Source organism: Diplotaxodon limnothrissa, linkage group LG23 (genome assembly GCF_057381915.1).
Source record: "Diplotaxodon limnothrissa isolate DT_005_m linkage group LG23, D_limnothrissa_male_GT1.1, whole genome shotgun sequence".
Lineage (NCBI taxonomy): Eukaryota > Metazoa > Chordata > Actinopteri > Cichliformes > Cichlidae > Diplotaxodon > Diplotaxodon limnothrissa.
Genome location: NC_140617.1, coordinates 11345565 through 11370637, shown reverse-complemented (window position 1 = coordinate 11370637; position 25073 = coordinate 11345565). Strand labels below are relative to the sequence as shown.

General features: G+C 45.2%; 1 protein-coding gene across 2 annotated transcripts; it reads left to right on the top strand.

Annotated features, from left to right (window-relative positions):
* Nucleotides 1–59: 59 nt before the first annotated feature.
* On the top strand, nucleotides 60–23368 carry rgl1 (ral guanine nucleotide dissociation stimulator-like 1). Of its 2 annotated transcripts, none has more exons than XM_085347493.1 (18): nucleotides 60–521; nucleotides 15033–15143; nucleotides 16713–16921; nucleotides 17019–17093; nucleotides 17179–17369; nucleotides 17796–17920; nucleotides 18035–18250; nucleotides 18331–18434; nucleotides 18581–18665; nucleotides 18799–18888; nucleotides 19147–19233; nucleotides 19434–19466; nucleotides 19552–19673; nucleotides 19965–20054; nucleotides 20209–20395; nucleotides 21163–21408; nucleotides 21496–21610; nucleotides 21855–23368. In XM_085347493.1, exons 1-18 carry the CDS (start codon nucleotides 345–347, stop codon nucleotides 22040–22042), a joined length of 2451 nt encoding a protein of 816 aa, XP_085203619.1. In that variant the 5' UTR covers nucleotides 60–344; the 3' UTR covers nucleotides 22043–23368. The 2 variants fall into 2 exon arrangements, with proteins under 2 accessions (XP_085203619.1, XP_085203618.1); XM_085347492.1 differs by lacking the exon at nucleotides 60–521 and adding an exon at nucleotides 12859–13045.
* The last annotated feature ends 1705 nt before the right edge of the window (nucleotides 23369–25073 follow it).

Sequence of the window (25073 nt, the reverse complement as noted above, 5' to 3'; positions counted from 1 at the left end):
GAGAGAGAGACAATAGACTTTAATCACTCATGTGGCTGAGAGCTGTTGGCAAACGGAGTTCCTTGAGCGCTGAGAGGGGAGGAAAAAAACAGAAGAAACAGGAAGGGAGAAGACTGAGGTGGACAACTTGAGTGGGCATTTCTCATCAGTCACACCTCTGAGCTGAAGCCAAGACCAGTTTGCAACCTTACTGAGAAGAGAGGAGGGCAAATCTGACATAAGATCATCCTGAAGGAAACCCTTTACCTCGTCACAGTTCGTAAAGGCTGCAGACGCAGACGTTTCCATCCACCCTGCCGTCCAAGCTAGAGTATGATCTGCTATCCTCGTCACCCCTGTCGCTGATGCAGGCAATCAGCATGATCTCTCACTACCCTCTGGCCACCTTCCTACCCTGGCCTACAGGCTCCTACCATCACCACTACCCCGACCTGGACTGCACCTTACTACTGGAGGGGGAGGGAGGGGTTGCCCTGCAGAGGTACCAGCCTCGCTCCCCGGAGAGCAGCCCGCGACACTGGGTCAGTCAGAGAATAATCATATCTATCAACTCTTTTGTTTGCACGAAATCTATTTGTATTTCTGGGAAGCACAGACATTTCCAGTCTCCTTAAACAATCTGGCAGCTGCTGGCCTTCGTATGAAGGCCTTCTGTTGTTTGGGAATGTGTGAGGTGCTGAAGTATGTGTGTGTGTACGTGCTGTCAAATGCTGAGTTTTTGGAAATGTAAATGGAAAAGTTTGGGAGCCAGAGAAGAGAGAAAAAAACGACACTGAGAAAAGAAGCTTGGAATTATAAACATTAAAGATACGCACTGAGGAGCAAAGATACAGGTGATGTTTGCCACTTCTGTTTGTCGGATGGTGATCTTGAGAAAGTTGAGGAGAAGCATAGGGAAGGAAAATCTGCAGATGTTACACAGGGACAGCTAACATGTACACATCCTGCATCCAGCTGTCTACACAACAAAAACCACATGAAACACACCTTTAATTTTCTCCATATATTAATCCAAGAAATCGCTTGGTTAATGTTTTGCCGTCTGTCATATGATTCCTCTATTTGGCCTCTACTTGAGTAAGTTTTATGCAATAATCTGACAGCTCATAGTGAAATAACGCAAACACGACGGTAACCTTTGGTGACACAGACGGGTGTCCGGCTGACCTCTTATGAAACGCAGTAATTCTCATTCATTCGAACGACCCCTTACTGGTCGTTCTGTGAGTGTGTCTTGTCACACACACATACAGGAGCCATAATGTGTTGGATTTTGCTTTTGTTAAATTTATTCTTCTATTCAGCTCTATTTTTATTCATCTTTGGTGTTTCTCATTTCCCAAAACAGCGTGACTGCCAGAAAATTAGCAGCGGCTTATTCCAGCTAAGCTGTGGCTATTTTTTTTTATGCACACACTTACTTGTGGTATTAATGCTGAAGTGAAAGTATGTTTGGTGTTTTCAGACAGCGCATAGGCACTTATTGGCTTGTAGAGGAGAGAAACTGAGGTCTGAAAACCAACCCGATGAAACGTCCTTTAATAAAAACAATAAGAGGAAGAAAGAATAAAATCTCCCAGAAGCCAGATTTTTTAACCTAAAATACATTTATTGCAAAATAACTGAAACTTAATAACTCCATGAGGATAAAGCACGAGCAGTGAAAACTTTGAAAAGCAGAGAGATGTGCAGACGTTTGAAAACGAAAACTCTGACAACTGAAAAAAATCTGGGTGTAAGAACAGAAACAGTATATTAAAGATCGACAAAGCCACCGCGATGACACCTACAAATTTAAAAGTGAATGTCGGGACTGTGAGGCTCAGTCTGAGAACCCGAGGATGCTATGTAAGCACATCAGATGCTGACTCCTCAGAGGGTTTCTGTCTGTTTCCTGCCTGTTTAAGAGTTTATGGGAAAAAAAAGTACACAAGAGTTCAATCTAAGCTGCTAGGAAGATCACTGAGTGGTGGAGGGGCCAAACATTTGTTGCTACAGCATTCAACAAGTGCTGGAAACTGATCCAATGAGCAATTCAAAACCCATCACAGTCACTGGAGAAGAAATTCGTGGAAACATTTTTGCGAGTGTAAACAAACTGTATGAAATTACTCTTTTTGCTATCATGATTTCTTCTATTTAGTCCGATAAGATTTGGAAAGTGTAAAAAGAGCCATATGATTTCTTTTATTCCATTCGTGTGTGCAGAGAGCAGGCAGGAAGTCAGCTGACTCAGTTCGCAGGAATCTCTGCCATGCTTAGCGGAGAAGGATGCTAATTGTGTGTGGGCCCAGAATTGTACAGGGGTGGGTAACGTCGTTCTTTTAAAATTAGCGCAGCGTTCTCTTTCTTCTTCTCTTGAGCAAGTCCACATGTCTATGGGAGGCTGCATTAGCTGCTACACACTCAAATTCAATTTGAGTGTGTGCAGCGTTGGTTCTGCAGGTTTAGGTTTTGCAAAGGAAAAAGAACACGAGGAGGGAAACACACGGTTCTGCTGGATTCACTGTGATTGCTCTTTTATTGGTAAACTGAGCATCTAACACAGTGCAGTGATGTATTTGTAGTTATAATTCACATTCAGAGGAGACGAGTGTGACACAGTGGTGCCTGAAGACCATCCTCCTCAGTGCTTGTCTGACATCCTGGCTGTCATGTTGCCCCATCACACAGCGCTGTTTCCTGCGATTGTTTGAAGGGGTAAGGATGCTGGAGGTTAGCCCACAGACCTCCTCTGAATGCTCAGGTTACATACATCGGCTCTGCTGTCAGATGCTTATCTGTTTGACTGTTTTTACAGAGCTGCGATTGTCCACATGCTTGGAATAGTCTTTCCATAAAATTATGTAAGGTAAAGAAAAGTATTTGTGGTGCAGCTACTTGCAGCAACTCCAAGAAATTCCTTTTAGTCATGTAGGATAACCTGCACCGAGTGCTTCTATTCTTAGTTTGCTTTGTACCCAGTTACACATGGTTATGAAACCATATCAGTCATAAAGTTAGTGACTGCAGTACTCAGCCTGTTGCAGACAGCTGTCAGGTCCACAGTTCAAGTCAGAGATGAGGGAGGAGTGCTGAGGAGGCAGTCAGTATCAAAGGTTCACTGACAGTTAAACTTACGACTGGAATGTGCACATAAAAAAATGAACTCGATAATAAAATGCATGTTTTTTGTTACATAAAATTCAACATTGGAGGGTTAGTGGCAAGTAGGAATGAAGGACTCGATAGAAATGTTGTCTTCATTTTGTGGTCTGTAGTGTCCTTTGCACCCTCCTCTTACTCACTGATTAGGCAGTTTAATTAAGCAGCAGGCCCATCAATAAGAGCTCCGGCACTGGGAATATCAGCGGATGGCTTACAGTAACCTGCAGGGCAGTTCAATAACCTCAGCTGGCCATAAGCTGGAAACACAGAAGTGACTTTATACAGGAAAAACAAGAGCAGGCAGTTTTGATGATGCTGTGTTTTCCATTGAAAGAAAGGCAGAAAGCTGAGTTAGCGCTCCTGCTTCCTCTTTCTCGACTTCTTTGGAGAGAGAAGTGCACGTTTAGTGCTGATGCTCCGTGACGTCTCAGTATTTCCAGTCTTCCAGTTCTGCCTCTTACTTGTCATTTGTTTTGATGACTTGACAATGATTTCGACATTTAGGTGATTTGTTCGTCCGGATGAAACTAGTTTTTATGCCTTTTGACCTCTTTCTTTCTGAATTTACACAAAAACAGGACCATATCCTCTTCAGCAGCACAGTTCAGTAACTTTCTGACACTACACTGACTTCTCTTTTCTCCTAAATGCGGACCTCGGCCGCCGTTTTCAGTCAGTCAGCCACGACGAATGTTGTTTACACGTGCTGCGAGTCAAGTTGTCTAGTCGCCTGCAGCTCTGTAGAGGTCCGTATTGTTAACTTCGACCTAATTAAGTCACATAATAGGACTCGTGTGAAAAGTCAATACTAAAGGCATTGCTTCTGTCACCCAAATGTCCATCCCAGGGCAACAACACCCCAGGAGCAGCCTGCTCAACTGGGGCAGAAACTCATCACACCATATGGTAGCTGTAAGGGTGCATGGTGCTGACTGCTGTGCTAAAAGTGGGTTAATATGAGGCAGCACCGGCTTTCATTTAGTTTGTTTTCAATGCTTTGGCAGCGGTGTGTGTGAGCGGTGTGTGTGTGTGTGTGTGTGTGTGTGTGTGTGTGTGTGTGTGGACCAAAAATTGGAAGCTTACTATACTTGTGGGGACCAAAATCCTGGTCCCTACGAGTTTGAAAACATTTTTGAGACTCAAAATGTGGTTTTAGTGACAGGGTTACAATTGGGTTATAGTTAGATTTAGGGTCAGGAATAAATTTTTCATTGTTAGGTTTAAGGCAAGGGGCTAAGAAAATTACGTCAATTAGATGTCCCCACAAGATATGAATACCTGACGTGTGTGTGTGTGTGTGTGTGTTAAACACACACAAAATTCTCTACTCCTTTTCCCGCTCAGGCAGGACATGCAGCATTAGCAGGACCCGTGACTGGGATCAAGCTGGCATTGTGTGTGTGTGTGTGCCCAGTTTTAGTAAAGCTGGGGCTTGTTGGTTTCCAGCTCTAATATGATTGGCCAGCACTCACAGATTTTATACCAGCAGATTACTGACTGCAATAACTGTGCTGACCTTACAGTGGATAATAAATAACATGAAAACTATATGCTAAGGAACCATGGTTTTCACAGTGTTCGCTCTCTGGCAGAGTAAACATATTGCTACATTTCGGTCAATGGTATAGTATCACCGGTGACGTGAATGCGCCGTTTCTGTGCCTCGGAGCAGCTAATGTTTGCTTTTTGTGCATCTCCTGCAGTTTCATTTCCTATGAAAAAACCCGTGGATGTGCATAATAATGCTCAGAATTAATCTGAGCAGCAGAAATGAAATGCAAGGAGTGTGTTTTTTTTGCTACGGGGAAGTGCATAAAAAACAAGTGGAAACAGCACGCTGCTGTCGTTTTGGTTTGTTGGCTGCTGCACTTTGGTGTGTTTGTGTTGCTTTGTTTTGCACACGTGATGCTTTCAGAGTCGCATGTATTATTGGCTGAGCAACAGATGGTCCTGCTCTCATTAGCAGAGGGTCAGACAGCCCAACCAAGCCAGTCCAGACCGATTCATTCAGGGCTTAGCAGGGCTTAGATCTGGGAGGGGGTGGTCACAGTTGGGGGCTACAGAGGGGAGGGTTTACCATGACTTCTCTTACTCTTTTAAACACAGAGAAACCTGAAATCACCTTAGCAAGCATCGTGGTATCTGAGTCACCAGAAATCGGATTATCCAGCTTCTGTGTAACCGTCCAACTGAGCCCGTATGCAGGCTGAGAAAAACCATGTGCCCCCAAATTTTGCATTCGTTAAACATTATTTGGTAGCTTTGATGATAACAAGCCTGGACTGAAAAACAGTTTTAGCTGAAAGCTGTATTAGTTTGGTTTGTATGTGAAGTGTGGAGGAGGAGGTGGAGGAGGAGGTGTGGGGGGTCTCTTGTCTGCAGCTCTGGACTTTACTGGAAACTAATGATGTCACCCGTCCAGAGGCAGAGAGAGAAAGAGAGAGCTAGCTCAACAACAGCCGGGACAATAGATCTGAGGGGAGCAGAGACGTGACATCAGAGGAGGGGAGAGTGGGAAGGAGCGAGGAGAGGAGCGTTTAATGTGGCCGCCTGAACAAAGGCTGAGCTGAGTGAGGGAGAAACAGAAGAAAAGCTGCGTGCAGCTGTGTGTTTTCATGAGAGATGACCTGACAGTCTTTATGCCTATTATCTATTGTTTTTGCTGGATTCCCTGACCATCTCCTGCTGATGTGCCACATCATTAAAACCCCGTCACATGAACACATGTGCTGACTGGGGGCATTGCCACTGCTTCATTGCTCCTAAACGACCCATTTAAGCTGCTTTGATTCTGTCATTTCAGCTTTTTATGAAGTTATAGCAGATCATCCTGACCCATAAATCCAGCCCTCTTGTTTTTTTCCCTCTGCCCCGGGGTGACTTGAGCCTCTGCTGACTCTGGATAAACACAGCAGTTTATGAACTCTGCCCTCTGCTGGGAAGCATGCTTTGGAAACACAAACACAAACACAAACCCACCAACCACACACAAACACACAGTGAAAGGCAAGTGTGATTAAGTGACTGTGCGCGCAAAAGAGAAATGGACGACATTCTGAGCAACATCTGGTTCCGATGCAGTACCGGGAAAGATCCTCCCAAATTTTTGGACTTGACGCAGAGACTTTCCACGGCAGGATCACAGCTGATACTCTTCTCACTGCGATGAATCTCCTGTCTGCTGTTTACGCGGGAGAAAGAGAGGGACGTCTCTTTCCGGCCTACATGACGGAATGACTTTCTCTCTGCATGCCAGCATGAGCTGGTCCAGCTGTATCGCGCCTGTCTTTCCACAAGTGTGGATCTTCTCGGTTTCTGACTGTGCCGTGAACTCTTCCCCCGCCTGCCTCGGTCTCTCCCTCTCACAGCACAGATAGTGCCATTTCAAGTTAATCTCCAAAGTGTACTACACTTTCTCTGATACGTGACCTTCTTATCTAACGTGTAAACACAGAGACGTTGCACATGCCACCCAAGACCCTCCTAATTTTGTCCCCTGTGTGTTAGCGGTTTCTGTTTTTTCTGTGCTGACATTCCTAGCTGACGTGAGTCTCTCACGTAATCTGTTCATGTTAAGTACTAAATCACCTCCCGTCTCCTTTCCTATCCTTTCCTTTCCTCTCCTTTCCTTTCCTTTATGACCATTCTCCAGGACAGAGTGGCTCCACAGCCAGTCAGGTATGAGGACACCAGCCTCGGTGGAGTCGAGAGGCTGGAGGCAGGAAGCGGGAGATTTCCTGGAATGTGCGTTTTTTCCCTGCTGTGGTGTAATAACAGTGCAAGCGGTGCTCCTCCTGTTTTTGTCCCCTCTCTGTCTCTGCTGTAGCTATTCTGACCAAGGAACAAAGGGAAGAGAGTACTCGGGAAGCCCAATAATGGCTGTAATCCATCATTCAAAAAATGGCCTTCCCTTGTCAAGGGCTTTCCTAAGTGTAATTACGTCATTAGTTTTTCAACAGAGCGGAAAACTTGGAATGAGGATTTGCCTGGACGACTGTGTCGGAGTTTAGTGTGCAGTGTTCAGACAGAGAAACATGATAAACTTTGGCTTTCTAGAGAGATGCATGAAGCTGAGTTAGATTTACGGAGCTGTGCACGCGTATACATGCAAGGATGGAAAAACATTTTTTTTATACAGTGTATAAAGACGTATTTACCCTGTAGCATTGTGTTACAGTATTGCACCTCTCCTCCACAGAATTTAATTCTGATTTACTATATTTAATAATGAATGAAGCAAATAAGATGCACCGCTGTGCACGATTAAAAGAACCTTTGTTTCATCCAACTATATTTTCCTAATATTATAACATATAAAACAAACGGTCTGTTTTGATCTACTCTGAGACATACTTCACATGATTGACTCTTTTCTGGACCATAATTTACAAAATGGACACAAATTAATAATATTTCAACCCAGCAGCTGACCAAGACCATAAACCAATCAGGACAGAGTTTACTGAGATCACGGGTCAGCTCAGTGTTTGATTGTTTTGCTTCTACAGTTGGACTTCTTTTTTGCAGACAGATGAGTCGCCCCCTGCTGGCCTTTCTAAAGATTGCAGCTCTACTTTCAGTCCTGGAAGTTCATCTTTTATTTACAGTCTGTGGTTCATGAATTAATTGAAAGTGTGATAAGCTTCATTTCATTCTTTAAAGTCAGCTGACCTGCTGGCTCGAATCTGGTGTACCTTCTTACAGAAGGTGGATTTTCCCAAATGTCAGGCTGTTTCCTCTTGGATTTGTCCTTCAGAGCTGGGATTGACTGAAACCAGAAGCAGCTCTGAATTTACTGAAATCTGCAGTCTAAATCTACTTTAGAGCTCAGAGCAGACTTTAATGGGCCCAATGGAAGCAAACTGAAAGATGAGCTCGTCCATCAGACAGAGCGGCAGCTGTCACGCTCATCAGACGTCTTGTTTACACTGAGGGATGACATCACTCCCACTGTGAGACCAACACTCCAATCCCCAAGGGGCTGAGCTAGAGGTCGTGTGGGGTCACAACCTTCCCACTGGCACTCTGGGCTTCCCAGAGTTCCTAAGACTGGGCCTGGGAACTGGACAGCAGCCAGATGTGCAGCACGATGAAGATTCAGCTAGAAGAAAAGCCAATCCTGTGCGGTTACCGCACATGGAGAACCACCAACTCAGTTGTACTCCTGGCAAAGCTGGGTGGAGCTACAGTGCAGTGCTGTGTGTGTGTCTGTGAGTGGGGTGCACCGTGGACGACAGTGGGAGCCAGTGACGAAGAGGGTGACGTTTGGGAGCCAGGGAGGTGGGTTGGGTGATTACGCATCTACACACAAAAAACACACAATTTTGAAAAGGGGACCACCACAGATCTACCTCCCACTGCTTCAGAAGACAGTTAGCATCATAAGGCTTCCAGTGTCCCCTCTGGATAAGGCCTTGTGACTATTGGATCACCAATTTAGCATTTTAGCGCATGTAAATGAGTCACAGGTGGCTCATTTTTTCATATTTGTTTACAATACACCAAAAGAGCCCTCACAACGCAGCCACTCGATTCACATCCTCCTGTTTATTCACAAAAGTGGGCTGTTTGAGTACGTGTGTAGACACAGTGGAACAGAGTTATCCATTCTCACACACTCGGCCTGTTCTCCTCTCCGGTTACTGACAATGCACAGTAGCGGTGACGCCATCTGAAGCCTTCCTTGTATTGTCCCACGCAGGGACTGCGAGGCTGCAGCTGCTTCATACAAGAAGGGCCTACAGTCCATCACTTCATCCTCTTAAACAACATCTGTATGTTAATGCATTATAGCAATAATCTTCATTTTAACTGCCCATATGGAAAGGAAATTGTAGTTTTATAGCTTTCTCCATTCTCCTGCAATGATTTGCTTATTAAAGTGTCCCATTTGACTAAGAATTATGACTCCAATTAGGATGAAAATGGGAAAATTGCCATTTGCATGGGTAATTCAAAGCATAAAGGAAAGTGTTTTCACTTTTTCTCCACATGGGTGGTGCTTATGTTCGTAATCGGACCGGTGAACTGTATCCATAAAGCTGGTGTGTTTCATCATCAACCAAAGAAAACCCTGAATGTGTTAGAGTACAGGATATCCACCCTGACTGCAACAAACCGCAAAAAACCCAAATCCACCATAACAGGTGTTTAAAAAATAAACTTTAAGTGAATTATTTATGGTCTTTGTTAGCAGTCGGCTGGATTACTGTAATGCGCTTTATATTAGGGTCAGTGCTTCATACTTTACTTATCTACAGAGGATGCAAACTGCTGCAGCTCATCTTTTAACTGTCACTTGAAAGTTTGAGCACATTTCCCTATTTTAGCTTCACTTCACTGGCTGCCCCTTCATTTTAGGATTCATTTTAAAATTCTTTTATTTGCTTTTAAAGCCCTCCATGGCCTAGCCCTATCTTATCTCTGTGAGCTGCTACAGCCTTATACATCCACCCGCTCTCTCAGGTCAGCTGATCAGCTGGTCCAGGACTGAGCGTAAACTTAGAGGAGATTGTGCTTTTGCTTTAGCAGCTCCCAAACTGTGGAGCGATCTGCCTTTAGAGATGAGACAGGCCTATTCTTTGACACCCTGTGCGATGTTGTTTTTTTAAGCTGATTGTATGTTGTTGTTGTTTTTTCTAATATAGGGCTGTTTTAATTTTTATGTATTATGTGTTTTTTTTGTTTGTTTTTGCTGCTTCGTTTTATCTATTGTTCTTAACTTATTTACTGTAGAGCACCTTGGTCCTTTTCTAAAGTGCTTTATAAATAAAGTTGGATTGCCTGCCTGAGAAGCTTCACGTTCTCTCTCAGCAGCCGCGAGTTGGTGAATATTCTGGATGAATTTTCACTTAATGAGGACAAACAGGATTGAAAGAAAAATTTAAGTGATTAGGCAGTTTAATTTAACCCCCCCCCCCCCCCCCCACCACCACCACCACCACCATAAATTATACATTAAATTTAAAAATTTATTTTAAAAAAAAGTTTACTATACGAAGGTAGAGCCTAAAATATAATTTCTTTAAAAAACAAACAGCGATGAATGAAAATGACTATAAAACAAATGAGAGTTATTGGTGATTAATGAATGAAACACAGGTTATAACCAGGTTACAGTGGCGTGTCTAGAAAATTTTTGTTGGGGGGGCCAGGTAGGGGCACAGATTTGGAGAAGGGTGGCAGATTTAATTGGCAGATAATGTTTAAAAAAAAATTCTACCAACCCTTAACCATAATTCAATAATCCTATAAACCTAATAACCAAATGCACTTTTAACTCTTATTAGAATGAGATTTTAACCACTACGGTGCAAAGTTTTTAGATACTGCGTTGATAAAGTACAAGAGATACAATCAGTGCTTTGTCAGTGTTTACTCAGCATTCAAGGACAGCAATATTTGCATAGTATTTTTACTGACATATACTGCACATATGTTTTGGGCAAAAACATTTTTGAATATTAAAATACGAACATTTGTAGCAAACAATTGACAAATTAGCCAGTTCCAATGTAAAACTTTCTCTGCCTGTTAAAAAAAGAAGATAATCTTCTCACAAACTGGTGTTTGATTTTGAAACAGGAAAAAAGTGGAGAAACAACTGAAAAGACTAATATTTGAATAAAACCTGAAAGCAAGTAAATACTTTCTATGCTGCCTTATGGTAAACTTTGGTAATATTGATAAAGAACAACACTGGCTGATGATGAAATACAGTCAGCTGGCATGGTGACACTGCCAGTATTAACCTGCAGGGCTGGACTGGGACAGAAAATCGGGCATTTTGACTACAGACCGACCCACCAGGTATTAAAGCCATAAAGCCTTTGAATGAAAACAAACCCTGTTGTGACAGTGATGTACAGTCTTTTTGGTATATGTATGATTTCTATACATTTTACGTCAGATAAAAACTTTGGTTGTAAGATTTAGATAATTATTTAATAAAAGCTAGATATTTTAAATGAGAATAAGAAAGAAAAGTATTTCTTTGTGCCCCCTTTCCCTGTTAATGCCCTACCTGGCCCCCTGGCAAAACTTTGCTAGACCCGCCCCTGCACAGTTACCAGCTGTCAGCTACATAAAAAAGGATCCTGGTGGGTGGTCTTCACGTTTCCCTCTCACCAGATATCCAAACCGACATCATGACCAGCAGCTTTACAGCTGTGGCTCCAGCAAACATCAGCTGATACTAGAAATTAATATTAAATAAATTCTAACAACAGCCGATCAAGCTTAAACGTGCTGCTGTTGTTTAGCGCAACATCTGCTGGTTTCGTCTTTCTGGCGCAAAGTGGGCGATAAACAAACAAGAGAGAAAAGCCGATCAGCTGATCATCGATCAGTTTCATGATTGAAGTAGCAACAGGAGAGGCAGGATGAGAGAAGAGGCAGCTGTGCAGCGTAAAGACAGAATAAATCCAGCTTTGTGTCTTTTTCCATTCTAGCTGAAGTTCGGGACAAACTGCGTCTCTTCTCAGCTCAATACGAAACGTGTAATATTTTCTCTGATTGAGGGACCATTCCATTTTTTTAAGGAGCCGTTGGCAACTCTACTAACTAACCTTATGAATAAAATAAAGTTCACTATCAGTAACATCATAGCAACCGAACAGCTGTATAAAAACTCCAAGCTGGCTAGAACGCAGTATGAGTTATTGCAACTGACAGTAAAAAGTCAGCACAACGAAAATAAACTCCACCTAAACTTAGTTTATATCTGACCCAGATAGACTGCAGGTCATAACTTCTTACCTGAAGTTCAGTTCACCTGACACTCGGACTGGCGGCTGCCTCGGGGCTCTCCTCCTGCCTCCCCTTCCCTCATCCACCTGCTGCCTCTGTGGAAGCCCCGCCATAGCCACCACCAAACAACGGAGTTATTTCTACACATCGACCTGCATCTGGCCAATCCACCACCTCTCATTGTTCATGCCGTTACAAAAAAAATAAAAAATAAGTCAAATAAGCCCGATGGCCAGTCCAGCTATGTTAACCTGCAACCAAATCTGCAGCTCCATACAGCAATGTTACGACTTAGATTACATCTTATAACTCATAACTCTTATGTTAGCTGCCCTCTGTAGCATACTGTCTGAAATATTCCACGGCTGCAATAATTCTTTAAGTGTTATTTTTTCCTTGGTATTCTAATTTCGCCGAAGTTTACTAAACTCAACAAACTTAATATTACTTACCGGGACATTTATTCTGTCCTCATTTTCTTTCACCGAAAAATTGTTTCCTGCAGTGCCGTCTTTCGCGCTTGGCTCTCCTACCTTTGCTAACGTGATGCACATAGCGCAGAAGCGATGCTGCATTCACTTACACTCGGATATCTGAGCGTCACCGTGAAAACATAATCGGACATTTGATATTTGATTGAATTTTATTGTTTTGCCTTTGGGGTGGCACCTGGGGTGGCCAGTCTGGTTGGGGGGAGTGGCCTGTGCCCCCCCAGGCCACCCCGCTGGACACGCCATTGCCAGGTTATACTACAAACACGTTATTATTGTTTTTTGAGTCAATGTTTTTATGAATTTCGGAGGAAGGACATTTATGCATGTGGAATATTTTGCACGCTCGAGTCCCAGCCCTGCGTGTGCGCTGATGTCAGTCTGATGGAAGTTGGAGAAAGAGCTCGGGGGAGGAGTTTAAATGGGGCTGCTGCGAGTGCAGGAAGGAGGAGTCTGCTCATTCAGCGGAGAGTCGAGCGCCTGTTGACAGAGGAGGGCTTGGAGTTTGGAAAAGAGCGCAGTGAACGTTTGCGGATCGCAGTTTATTTTGAAAGGAGCGCATCTTCTTGTGTACGTGCGGGAGAAACGTCGATCTCTGATGCTGACTTCAGATCATGAGAGAAGCGCTCACTATGAAGTTCGCCTGGAAAACTAAGATGGTAAAAATCCAAGCGCAGACTCGCAGTGTCTGTTGTTTGTGGTCAGAGTGGGGGGGTTAGAGTGGAAAAGGGGGTGAGTGTTTGTAGGCTTGGGAAAGTAGCGGATAACTGAGTGAGGGGGAGAGGGCGGGGGTGGTGGTGAGGGTTGTTTTTACTGCTGCGTAAAGATGTCGCGGTGAGCTCGAACCTGTACGTGGAGGAGTTCGGTTCAGTGGATAATGCTGAGAAATGTCCTCACCTGATGCTGTAGATCCAAACTTCTTCGTGGGTTTTTTATGGGCTCCACAGCAAAAAGCAGAGGGGGAGCAAAAGGCGAGGCCCCGGGGCCATCACAGCCCGTGCAGCTGGGTCCAGGCGAACAGATCAGCGCCACTCTCCTTATCTCCGTTATTCTTCCCAACCAGCTGATGGGCTGATGTGCAGATTAGAATTATTTGCAGAGAGAGAGTAATGTTTGTGCAGATTTTTGAAGGATCCCAGGTAGTGCGGTGTAAAGAGCTCACCTCCTGCTCTCTGAGAACTCTGTTTTTTGGATGCTTGGATAACTTATTCACTTATGTTACTGGCTGCTTTCATTTGCATTTGCATTGGGAAAACAACAACAAAAAGCAAACTTGATACACAAAGAGAGTGTAGCTTTTTTTTAAAAAAAAAAATCTGTCCACCTTTCAGAAAGCAGTCTGTGTGTGCAGACTGTGAACTCAGCAGCCCGGCCAGCCAGCACAGGGACCTCCCGCTATTGTTTTGGGAGTGTGTGGACTGCATGACTCATACACTGATGTATTTATCTGTCTCTGTGCCAGCCAGCGGGCAGCAGCCAAAAAAGAGAAAGGGAGAGAAACATGTTGCTGACCATAGGACAAGATGGAGAACAGCAGCATGGGACGGGCGTGCAGACATGTTTCAGATCCTCTGACTTGCAGTAACGCAGGCGCGTTGGCTGGTTTCATCTGTCAGAGTCGGTTAAAATCACATCTTTTTGTTTTTGGCTTTCTTTGAATATCTGCCCCTCACGTGTTTCTGTTCGAATCCAAACACTGCCGAGTAATGGCTGAGCGCCACTGGTCTCCAGGACTGACCATTGAACTTGCTAATGGTGAGTTTGGCCCTTGATCTCTTTGCCGGCGGCCCGTCTGTGTGGACTTTATGGGGACGAGTAATCTTGGCGTCCGTTGCCTTTGTGTGAGGACTTGGCTGAGATTTTGCCTGTGTGCTGTTTATAGGCACCTTATCCTTCGATGGCTGTCCGCTCCTTCTGTTTTCGTCTCCGTCTCCATGTGTTGGTGTCTGAGCCGGCCTCGGCCTCTGTCTGGATGCGATATCTGAGCAGCAGTTTGGGGTTTTGATTCCTCTCTGCTCCCTCTGTTTGTTTATGCACTCTGCTGCCGTCATTGATTTACAACCAGCAGCAGACGCAGCGCTTTCGACTCGGTGGATCCTTTTAGTCTCGGTGTGGTTGCGACACTGATTTGTAATCAAGCGCCGCCGACTTGTAGAAGCAGACAAACCGACAAACTCATATGTTCATAGAGGGGGGGGGGGGGGGGAAGCAATGTAAATATTACTGTGGAGGTGTTTATTCTGGACTTGGCCCATTCTGGCTCTTATCTACAACTTGGGTGAGCTCGGGTAAAGCTGTCCAGCTCTGACTTCAGCTCCAGAGACACCAAGACATCATGAAAGACATGGATTGGGAATAAAAGAGGGAGTAGAGACAGAGAGGAGGAGGGAGGGAGGCCTGGCAGGCTGCAGGGATGGGGGTTGGGGAGTTGGTCATTCTTGATGTTTTACTGCACTTCACTTCTTCTTCTTAGTTTTTTAAGCACTGGAGTTGTTTGTGTGTGCGTTTTTCCGTTCCCTCTGCTTTTCTCATACACAAAAATCACTTTCCTTTCTTGTTAAACTACTGAAGTTAGACTTGTGTTGGTCAGCTCTGCAGCGCGTCTGTCTCGATCTTTCTAATATTTCCACCGATATCTTCTTTCAGAGCTCAGTGCAGGACTGGGGGGAGGAAGTAGAGGACGGAGCAGTCTACAACGTGACGCTGAAGAGGGTCCAGATTCAGCAGGCGGCCAACAAGGGAGCGAGATGGCTGGGGGTGAGTAGGCCCTGACGAGGAGCTGAGCTCCAAACCTTCAAACGTTAAAAGTTCAGACTCCTTTCTGCACTCTCAGCTGCTGTAGAGGGAAAAAAGTGAATGTTTTTAAAGCAAACAATGTCCGGATTAGATTTTATCGTGTCCAGATGGCTTTTTTTGTTTAAAGCAGTCCAGTTATCTGTGTTCAGACTGCTGACCTTAAAAATGGCAAACCTAATCTGTATTGTCTTCTCTCGGGGCATTGTGCTCTACCGAGGCTCCTATTGTTTTAACGTTTGAGCTATAAATCTCCCAGTGGAGACAACACCTTTGAGCTGCCTGCTGAAAACGAACAGCTTCACCAGAGCTGGACCGTTTAGCCAAAGCATGTGATTTCCTGACTTTCCGAGCTGCCAACAAAGCCAGCACGTTCCCCTGTTTTGCAGAATGCTGGTGTGACATAGTTTCCCACAGTTGTGCATTTTTTCAGTGAATATAAGGCATTGCCGTTTCCCCCACAGAGCTGTTTATGTATCCGTAATAAGATGTTATGCAGTGCATCATTATACTGCACAGACGGGGCAATTAGGAGCATTGTTTCTCTTAGTTTCATAGTTTCTCTGGTGAGTTTTCCCAGAAAATGCTAAAGGATCTTCAGGATATTGTGTTTGTTAGCTTCTTTGGAACTGTGTGGCTGACATAAGGGATGAGAGCTGGCGCATAAAGAAGAATCTGATATCTGCTGCGAGCCTCCAACACTGCCTGGATGTATTGACAGTGGTGTAAGCCCAATTAGAGCTGATTAAAACAACATGGGTGTTTTGTGCAGAACAAAGAGCGAGCTCCCAATGAGATGAGTATATTTACTATAAACAGTCAGCTGTACGAGAACAAAAGCAGCTCCAGTCTGCACAGTTTGAGGCGTGTGTGTGTGTGTGTGTGTATGTGCAGTTGTGCTCATTGTGGCGGTGCCGTGGATCGCCTCGGACAGATAAATAATCAGACTTTTTGTGTGCTCCGTGCTGTTATCGGAGGGGAGAAGTCAACTGTGCCGCCATCCTCCTCTCTGTCTGGAGGGATGGTGGAGGAGGGGCTTCGCTGTGATTAAAAGCAGATTGGAGCGTTTCCTGTTGTAGCGTGCTAACTTCACCAAGGTCTCTCTCTCTCTCTGGGTCTTGTGCCACCCCTTACTCTCTCTTCTCTCTCTCCTCTGCTGTTTTGCAACCACCCGTTCTGTTTTCCCTGTAGACACAATAGTCGGACACATCTGGAGAAATCCAAATTAAATATAGGTCACCGTACTGTTTCCTTCATCCCCCTGATGTTTCGAGCCCTCGTTGTTTGTTTCCATTTCTTTCAGAGTTCCTCTCGACCCTTTACTTAAATGTATTAAATGCATTACAAGCACCAGCCAACTGCAGAAATGCAACAGTTTAAAAATGTATAAGGCAGATGGGTGACAAGTTAAAGAAACATTTGTGGATTTGTTATGAATCACTGTGTCCCTGCGGTAGACTTACCCACGGCTGTAGAATAGATTTCTGGTGGTTTTTGCTTAAATTTGTCATAATTCGCATGTTTCTTGTTTAGGCGGAAGGGGATCGCCTGCCTCCTGGCCACACGGTGAGCCAGCTGGAGACCTGCAAAATCCGAAGTATCCGTGCTGGAACGCTGGAGCGACTGGTGGAGACTTTGCTCACGGCGTTCGGAGACAACGACCTCACCTACACGTCCATCTTCCTCTCCACCTACAGAGCCTTCGCGTGCACGCAAACCGTACTGCAGCAGCTGCTCGACAAGTAGGCTGAAATGACACGATCCGAACTGAAAAATAATACTCTGCCTGTTTGTTGTGGCGATTTTTAAAACGCGTCGTCTTCTTATTTTCTGTGACAGATATGGAAGCATGGAAGAAAACGAGCAAGGCGCTGACAGATGCCACAGCTCTGAAACCACCGGCGCCATCAGAAAGTGAGCTGCAGTGTGACGTGCGCATCAGTGTTCCCGCTCACCTGGATTTCCACCTCTCTAAAAGGTTTCCCGGCTCTCTCCACAGCACCTTGGCTTCGATCCTGCGTGCCTGGCTCGATCAGTGTCCCGAAGACTTCCAGGAGCCTCCAGATTACCCCTGTCTCCACAGGGTGATGGACTACCTGCGCAAGGTTCTGCCAGGCTCAGAGGCTCTCAGAAAGGCAGAGGGTCTGCTGGAACAGCTGCAGGCTCAGGCCGGCATGGATGACACTGATGGTACTGCTATTTTCTTTTTATTTATTTATCTTTTTAAGCTTTGCATGACTCACAATTTTAAAATTCCTTCTTTACCTTGTGCTGGGCCTTCAAGCAGCACAAGCTGCCTTTAAGCTAACTTCCCTCTGATTGGCTACCCCTCACAAACAGAGGATTTGAAGAGCACTTGGGTGGGGTGGAGTTCATATTATGAGTATTGCCTCTCTGTGATATCATGCAGATGATGCTGACGTCAGTATTGTAAACTTTGACCATATTTAACGAGGATTCAGTGTTTACGCTGAGAACGGCTCACATCACTGCCTCCTGTATTCATGGGAAAAAGCATAGCAGGTCTCCTTTAAAATGTCTTCCTCCGACGCTGAGAAACGATGCGTTATCTTAGATGTGTCGTTTATTTCCTGTGCCTGTTTTGTTTATTTTCAGCTGGTTTCCACAGCAACCATTCATATAGCCTGGGGGAAGAGGATGAAGCGGAGATTGAGGTCCAGGAGGACTTCCTGTCGTTTGACGCCGACCTGGTGGCCGAGCAGCTGACCTACATGGATGCGGTAAGTGGAGGGAAATGATGTGGAAACAGGAGGGAAAGGTTACATCCCGTTTCTTCTGCGTCGCCTCACTAACATCGTACTCTTTGGGGGGGGCTTTTCTTGGTGGTGCTTTAGGTGCTGTTCAAAAAGGTCGTACCCCATCATTGTCTGGGCTCTGTCTGGTCTCAGAGGGACAAGAAGGACAACAAGCACAGCGCTCCCACCATCCGTGCCACCATTACGCAGTTCAATGCTGTCGCGGCCTGCGTGGTCAACACAGTGCTGAAGCACAGACAGCTCAGGCCTCACGTCAGAGCACGGGTCATCCAGCGCTGGATAGACATCGCGCAGGTCGGCCGAAGAGACAGACTCGCTCACGAACGCTTGGAATCAGTAAGAATGTTATCTGACTTGTGATCGTCTTTTAACAGGAGTGCAGAATACGGAAGAACTTCTCATCTCTGCGAGCCATTGTGTCGGCACTTCAGTCCAACCCTCTGTACAGACTGAAGAGAGTGTGGGCCTGCGTGCACAAGTAAGCCTCCGAACTCTCGTCTCTGCAGATGATCTCAGCTGGTTTTGATAGTAACGAGATCTCGCAGATCCTTTGGTGTGTTTTGCACGCGTGTTTTCCTGCCATGTCACATCACGTTAGCTGACGCGAATCTGCGCTTGTTGCAGAGACAGCGTGCAGACATTCGAGGAGCTCTCCGACATTTTCTCGGACCATAACAACTACCTGACCAGCAGAGAGCTACTGATGAGGGTGAGTGTGTTCATTTCATATCTGATCCAGTTTAGGAATGCTTAGTAACCATCTGTTACTCGAAATCCCAAAATTGCTTGTTCGCCGCATGGTTGGAACCAGAATTGGAGCCATTTTTTTGTTTGCCCCACAGGAAGGCACGTCAAAGTTTGCCAGTCTCGAGAGCTGTGCCAAAGAGCACCAGAAACGCACCCACAAGAGGCTCCAGCTGCAGAAGGAAATGGTAAGACAAATGCCGGCTGACAACGAGCTTTAGAAACAAATGCCGGCTGACAACGAGCTTTAGAAACAAACGCCAAACAAAGCGGTGTACTCTACACTAACTGCTAGCCTGTGCAGATCGTGAAGCCACACAGCTCTGCTTACGCCACGTGCCACGCTCCCATTGTTATTATCATCGCCATCTGCAGAGAACAAAGTGTAAATAAAGATGTGACTTTACTGCAAGATCCCACGGAATAATCGAACCGTTCCTCCACAGGGAGCGATGCAGGGAACGATACCGTACCTGGGGACTTTCCTCACCGACCTGACCATGCTGGATACGGCCCTGCCTGACCTAGTGGAGGTAAGAGCACCTGCTGATCGTGTGTGCGAGTGTTTGAACATTTGAAAGTCTATCTGTCAGAAATGGGCCTAAGTTTCCATAAGTGCGTGAGGAATTTTGTCGGTGCGTTTGTGGAGCTGTCCGCCGAACGCTGTTTGCGTAAGCGGTCGCTGGCGCGTGATGTCTCGGCTCTGATGGCGTGCTCTTTGTGTCTTCTGCAGGGTGGTCTGATCAACTTTGAGAAGAGACGCAGGGTGAGTCTTTAGTCTGCCTCCTTTGACATGATTACAGTTACTCACGTGGTGTTTACTCTGAGCAACCTTCTTTGTGCCTCTGCAGGAGTTTGAGGTGATCGCTCAGATCAAGCTGCTCCAGTCGGCCTGTAACAGCTACTGTCTGACTGCAGACCCAGCTTTCCTGCGCTGGTTTAAGGGCCAGCCTCAGCTCAGCGAGGAGGAAAGGTACACTCTACTCTGAATACCTTTTTTATTTTCATTGCACCGTTATCCATGTGATAATAAGCAAATTAGTGCATGAGTCATGGTCTGCTGGATCCATTCCCCCACAAATACACCAGAGCAGCTTTGTTCTGTCTTTTCTTATCGTCTCTCCCTGCTGATTTTGTCATTTCTTTAGTTCCTACTGATCTGTTCTACATGTTGTTTTGCTCTCTGAGCGCTTTTTTTTGTCTCACTGCTATTCTTGAAACCACCATCCGCTTGAAGGTTCACTGTTAATACTCTTTCTTGCAGCTATGCCTTGTCTTGTGAGATTGAAGGTCTCGGTGACAGCAGTCCGACTTTAACCAAACCTCGGAAAAGCATGGTGAAGAGGCTCAGCTTGTAAGTGCATTAAGAAAGGGGACATTTTTCGAAGCTAATAAAGACGAGTGCTGTTTTTAAATTTGAAGTGAAGTCCAGAGTAGAATGAGGAAATGAAACTGCAGGGACTTTTTAATGTTTTATCATCTAACAGCTCGCTTCATTTTCTGTTCAGGCTTTTTCTTGGAACAGACAGTAATTCGGCCAGTTCTCCGGTCAGAGAGACGCCACGCTCGCCCCCTACTGGCAGCTCCGGAGAGAGCATGGACTCGGTCAGCGTGTCCTCCAGTGACTCCGGCAGTCCGTCGGACAGCGAGGGACTCGCCACCCCGACTCACACCTCCGACTCCCAGCAAAACAAGGTGGGTGACAAAGCCACTGGGAGGAAGTGCTGTGCACTAAAAAAAAGTACACAACTTTATTAAAAACGAGTCAATTCCATTTAAATTTTTTATTGGATTAACATTTTTACACATATAAAGTTGCACATGAGAATTAACAAATGTTCTAATTTTTGAGCATTCACTGGCCACTTCATTAAGTATGCATTTTCCTTCAGAACTGGTGCAGTTCTTCATGGCACAGATTCAACACGGTGCTGGAAACATTATTCAGATTTTGTTCCGCGTTGATATGAACGCGCAGTTCATCACACAGCTGCTGCATCCGTGACTCTCCCGTTCCCTCGCGCCCTAATTCTGACCCTGTATGAACTGTAGCCTCAGTCTCCTGTTCTTAGCGGACAGGATTGGCGCAAGTGTGGTCTTCTGCTGCTGTAGCCCATCTGCTACAACAAGCATGGACCTATTGTGTATTCAGAGATGCTCTTCCGCAGACCTTGGCTGTAATGATGGTTGTGTGGGAAAGTCCCAGCAGATCAGATATTTCTGAAATATTGAGAGCAGTGTGTCTGGCACCTGCAACCACGCCACAGTCAAAGTCTCTTTGATTGGACGGTTAAATAGGTGTAATGAGCCAAGTGGCCGGCCAGCGTATAAGCTACATTTAACTCTTTTGACACAAGATGCAAAATGAAGTAAATGTTGGAGTTGTGTCAGATGATAATGAATCTTAATAATAATTTTAATGAAAAATGAAAATAATTGTTGTTTTTCATCGTGACCCCCAGCTATCAGAATCATCCTCCTGCACTTCACTCCACTCTATGGACACAAACTCCTCCACAGCCAGCGTCTCCGTGATTCCTACATCTCCCTCCTTCCCCGGGCCTTCCTGTATGCACCGACGCTCCATCTCCCTCACACCCCTGTCTTCCCCGAGTCAGACTCTCGCCTATAACACCCAGGCCCAGGACGCCTGCATCATAAGAGTCAGTCTGGAACACGGCAACGGAAATCTGTACAAGAGCATACTGGTGAATAAGTACTGACGCTTCTGCTAAAGATTTACATTTTCACAGTTTATGTTAAAGCTAACTTAATCTAATCTGTCCCACAAACAGCTGACCAATCAGGATAAGACCCCAGCTGTAATCGCTAGAGCAATGGCAAAGCACAACCTGGAGGTGGAGCCGGAGGAAGGATACGAGCTGGTGCAGGTCATCTCGGAGGAGAGAGGTAAAACATCGACTTTAAAATCTTTGGGAACTGTAAGCTAACCGTAAGCTAACATTGCTCGCTAGCAGTAGTCATATAAAAACTCAATTCTTTAAGATTTGCACGTCAGAATTTTAATTTGTTTTTTCCACTAATCAGCTGTTTTCAGGCTTTGTGAACCACACTGCCCTCTGTACTGGTGTGAAGATGGTATCACTGGTTGTAAAATTTACCCGGTTCTTATCCTGCTCTTAATTTCTTTCAGAACTGGTGATTCCAGACAACGCTAACGTTTTTTACGCCATGAACACGTCGGCAAACTTTGACTTCCTGCTGCGGGTGCGGGGCTCGGCAGGCCGGCCCGTGCAGCTGCGTAGCCGATGTAGTTCCACGCTCCCGCGGACCCAGCACCGCTCGAGCCTCTCGCTTAGACTTAGCAAAGTCACGTTGTGACCCTGCCGTGTCACCACTAACCCAGGGCGAGACACGACGGAGGGTGGACATATAATTGGATGAGGAGCTCTCTGGGATCCAGGGTGGAACCCTCCGGGCTTTCAGACTTTCCCTCTCATCCCGAACTGTGCCATTCCTCGCCCAGCCTTAACGTGAACCTTGGATGTGGATTAAACTGCTAATGCCTGTGACAGAGTGAAACAGTGACCCCAAGTGGCCTGAACTCTTTACTACAACAGATATTTTTTGCACATGTATTGGGAGCACCAACCTCCTGACCTCCAACAGTATTCTGATATTGAATGAACTCCTTTATGTCTTGTGACGTACATGTAGCTCAAGCTTTACCTTTCTCCTAATACAAGAGTGCTGAATGCAGAGACAGAAGATGGAGCAGTGAAAGAATGAATGAATGGACCTCTAACAGTATTCTGAATGATATTAATAATTGACAGAAGCTGTGATGCCTTTGGTTTCTCTTGTCAGACAGCTACGTGTGTGTGTTCTTCTCCATATTGTGAGCTGTGTGACGAATGCATCATTTTGTGCATTCTGATTGGTTCCAGTACTTGGTTTTATCAAGTCCTCTGCAAATGCTGAATTGCCTTACCTGCCCAATGTTTTGGGTGTAAAGAGTGTTTGAGCTTCTTTCTAATCTAGAGAGACTCTCAGATCTACAAAAAACCCGAGTTGTACAAGAACAAAAAGGATAAAGCGGAGTATCGTACTGAAATGGAAAGTATTTGTACCTCTTTGCCCTTCATTATATGAACTACAGAGTTGCACTTGACAGTTGGTAGCAGATGCCAATGGGATGTGAATATGGGAGAGCGTGCAAACTGCCGCGTGAAGTAGTTTGCTCCCTCTTCACTAAATGAGTTTCTTTTTTGTAATTTTGTTGCTTTTTCTATGCTTTTTGTAACACAGTTCAAAGCCACACATGTATACCAGACTGGAGCATTGCTAACATACATGCTAATTGTGTCAGAGTGTCATAAATCTGGCGGGATACTTCATTTCATTTAACGCCGTAAACGCCCATCTGTTTGTCTGTTTCAACACATGTCAGAAGCCTTCACACTTTCACTCCACCGCAGATAAAAACTGAACGTCACGTGAAAATGTTCCCATTAATTCAGCCTCGGTGTTTGTTCTCCACTGCCAAAGACTCTGAATAAATAAATTATTATCACTATTCTGACTCATTGCCTGTCGTGTTTAATGACTTTATTATCCGTAAGGCCTAAGGAAGCTTTGCGTCTGTATTTTTACCCTTGTGCAGTGGCAGATCACGTGCTCCGCACTGTTAGGACTGACATTGCTGCTCTGGACTGAACCCAACTCATTCTGCTGAGTGGGAAACGTTTGTGCTGACTTGAATGCAGCAGTCATGACCTTCCTTCCTTGGTTATACAATTTGTTTTTTAGGAATTCAAACACGAACGTGTGACATCCACAGGTTTTACTGTAAAACAGGACACGGCAGAAGCAAATGAGATTCCCCTTCTTTAAAAACACTAGATTTTACATTCTAAACATTATCACAGACATTAATAGGTTGTCCCTGTGTGATGTGCTGGTTAAGTTGCTGGTGGGTGTGCTTGGTTGTTTCAAGGACTCGTTCAGCTGACAGCCTAACAACTGCCAATAAAAGAATTTCATTTTAATTCAAACATGAAATGATGAAAAGAACTAAAAAGCAGAGACTAGTCTACTTTTTCAAAGCAGTCACCATGTAAGAGGCAATACAAAATGAAACGAACAGTTAAAAGTATGTGTGGGTGGGTGGGTGTGCTTATGAGGACCAATGTAGTGTTAGACCCTGTGATTGAGGGTCATCACTTCACCTTCAAAGGCCTGTTTCGGGGTTAAGGATAGAGTTTAGGATTCAGGTTAGAGCGGGAATTTGTGCTCGATTAGTTTGAGGTCGACAGCTACAGAATAAACCGGGAAGACGTGTTTGTGAGAAGTGTTGCTGGGGTTTTATGCTACCCTCATGGAGTTTCATTTTGACAGATTAGTCAGAAACATGTTGGCGCTCCTCCAGTTCCTCTCACACAGAGGAGCAGATACCGGTCCTTCTGTGACAGACGCTCACAGCAAACCTTGGTGTGAAGACACGCATGGATGTACCTTTCTGAGCCCATCTCTTCCTGCCAGTATCGAAAAGGACACCAACAAAAAGCAAAACCTGAGAAAAACGAGTAGGGAGGAAGAAGAATCATCTAGAGACCCTGTCGTCTGTTTCATTTGCACCAAAGCAGCTGAACAGAACTCGCAGTGGTTTGTGCTTTCTAACCGGACAGACTGGGAACCTGAACTTTAACTGGCTTTGTGTTGTCATGAATAGTGTTATTTGCACTCAAAAGACACGAGTCTGCGAATTTACCTCAACATTCTCCGCCTACTGTAAGTCTCGGCGGGCTCAGCTAACAGGTGCAGCATCAGTGCACCATCGTTAATGTTCACATATGTGTTTGAACTTTTGTGCTATTTTAAATGTCATGTGAGTGAATGTTATTTATTCTCCTGAAGCTGATAAAGTATTCACATGGAGGAGTTATTCTGTACTTCGACTCATGCTCGCTCTCCTTTTTCAGTCTAAATCTTGACAACAATCCTCAGGTTAGGAACACTTAAAGGCAGATTAATAAGTGCTGTTAAGCTTCAGCTTTGTGTGCTTCAGTGTTAGAGGTCTTCCTCTGCTCTTGCAGGACGCACTAACATTGCCGTACACAGAGGGACGCATTACTGCAGCTGTTGTTAATCCGTACGAGCCTCTGAGTGACACGCTGTAGTTTATGTGGTCCACTGAAAACAGCTGGCAAGTGTGTGTGTGTTCAGGGGGAGGAGCTTATGATCCATCTGTCTCCGTTTCTCCACAGCTCAACACGGTAGCAGGCAGCGAGGGGAGGCTGGGACAGACCCGAGTCCTTGTACTGCTTTAATTAAAACACGATTTGAGCCTCTGTTGGCTCAGAATCTAACAAGCGTCCAACACATCAGCCAAAGAAGACAACACCAGGCAATT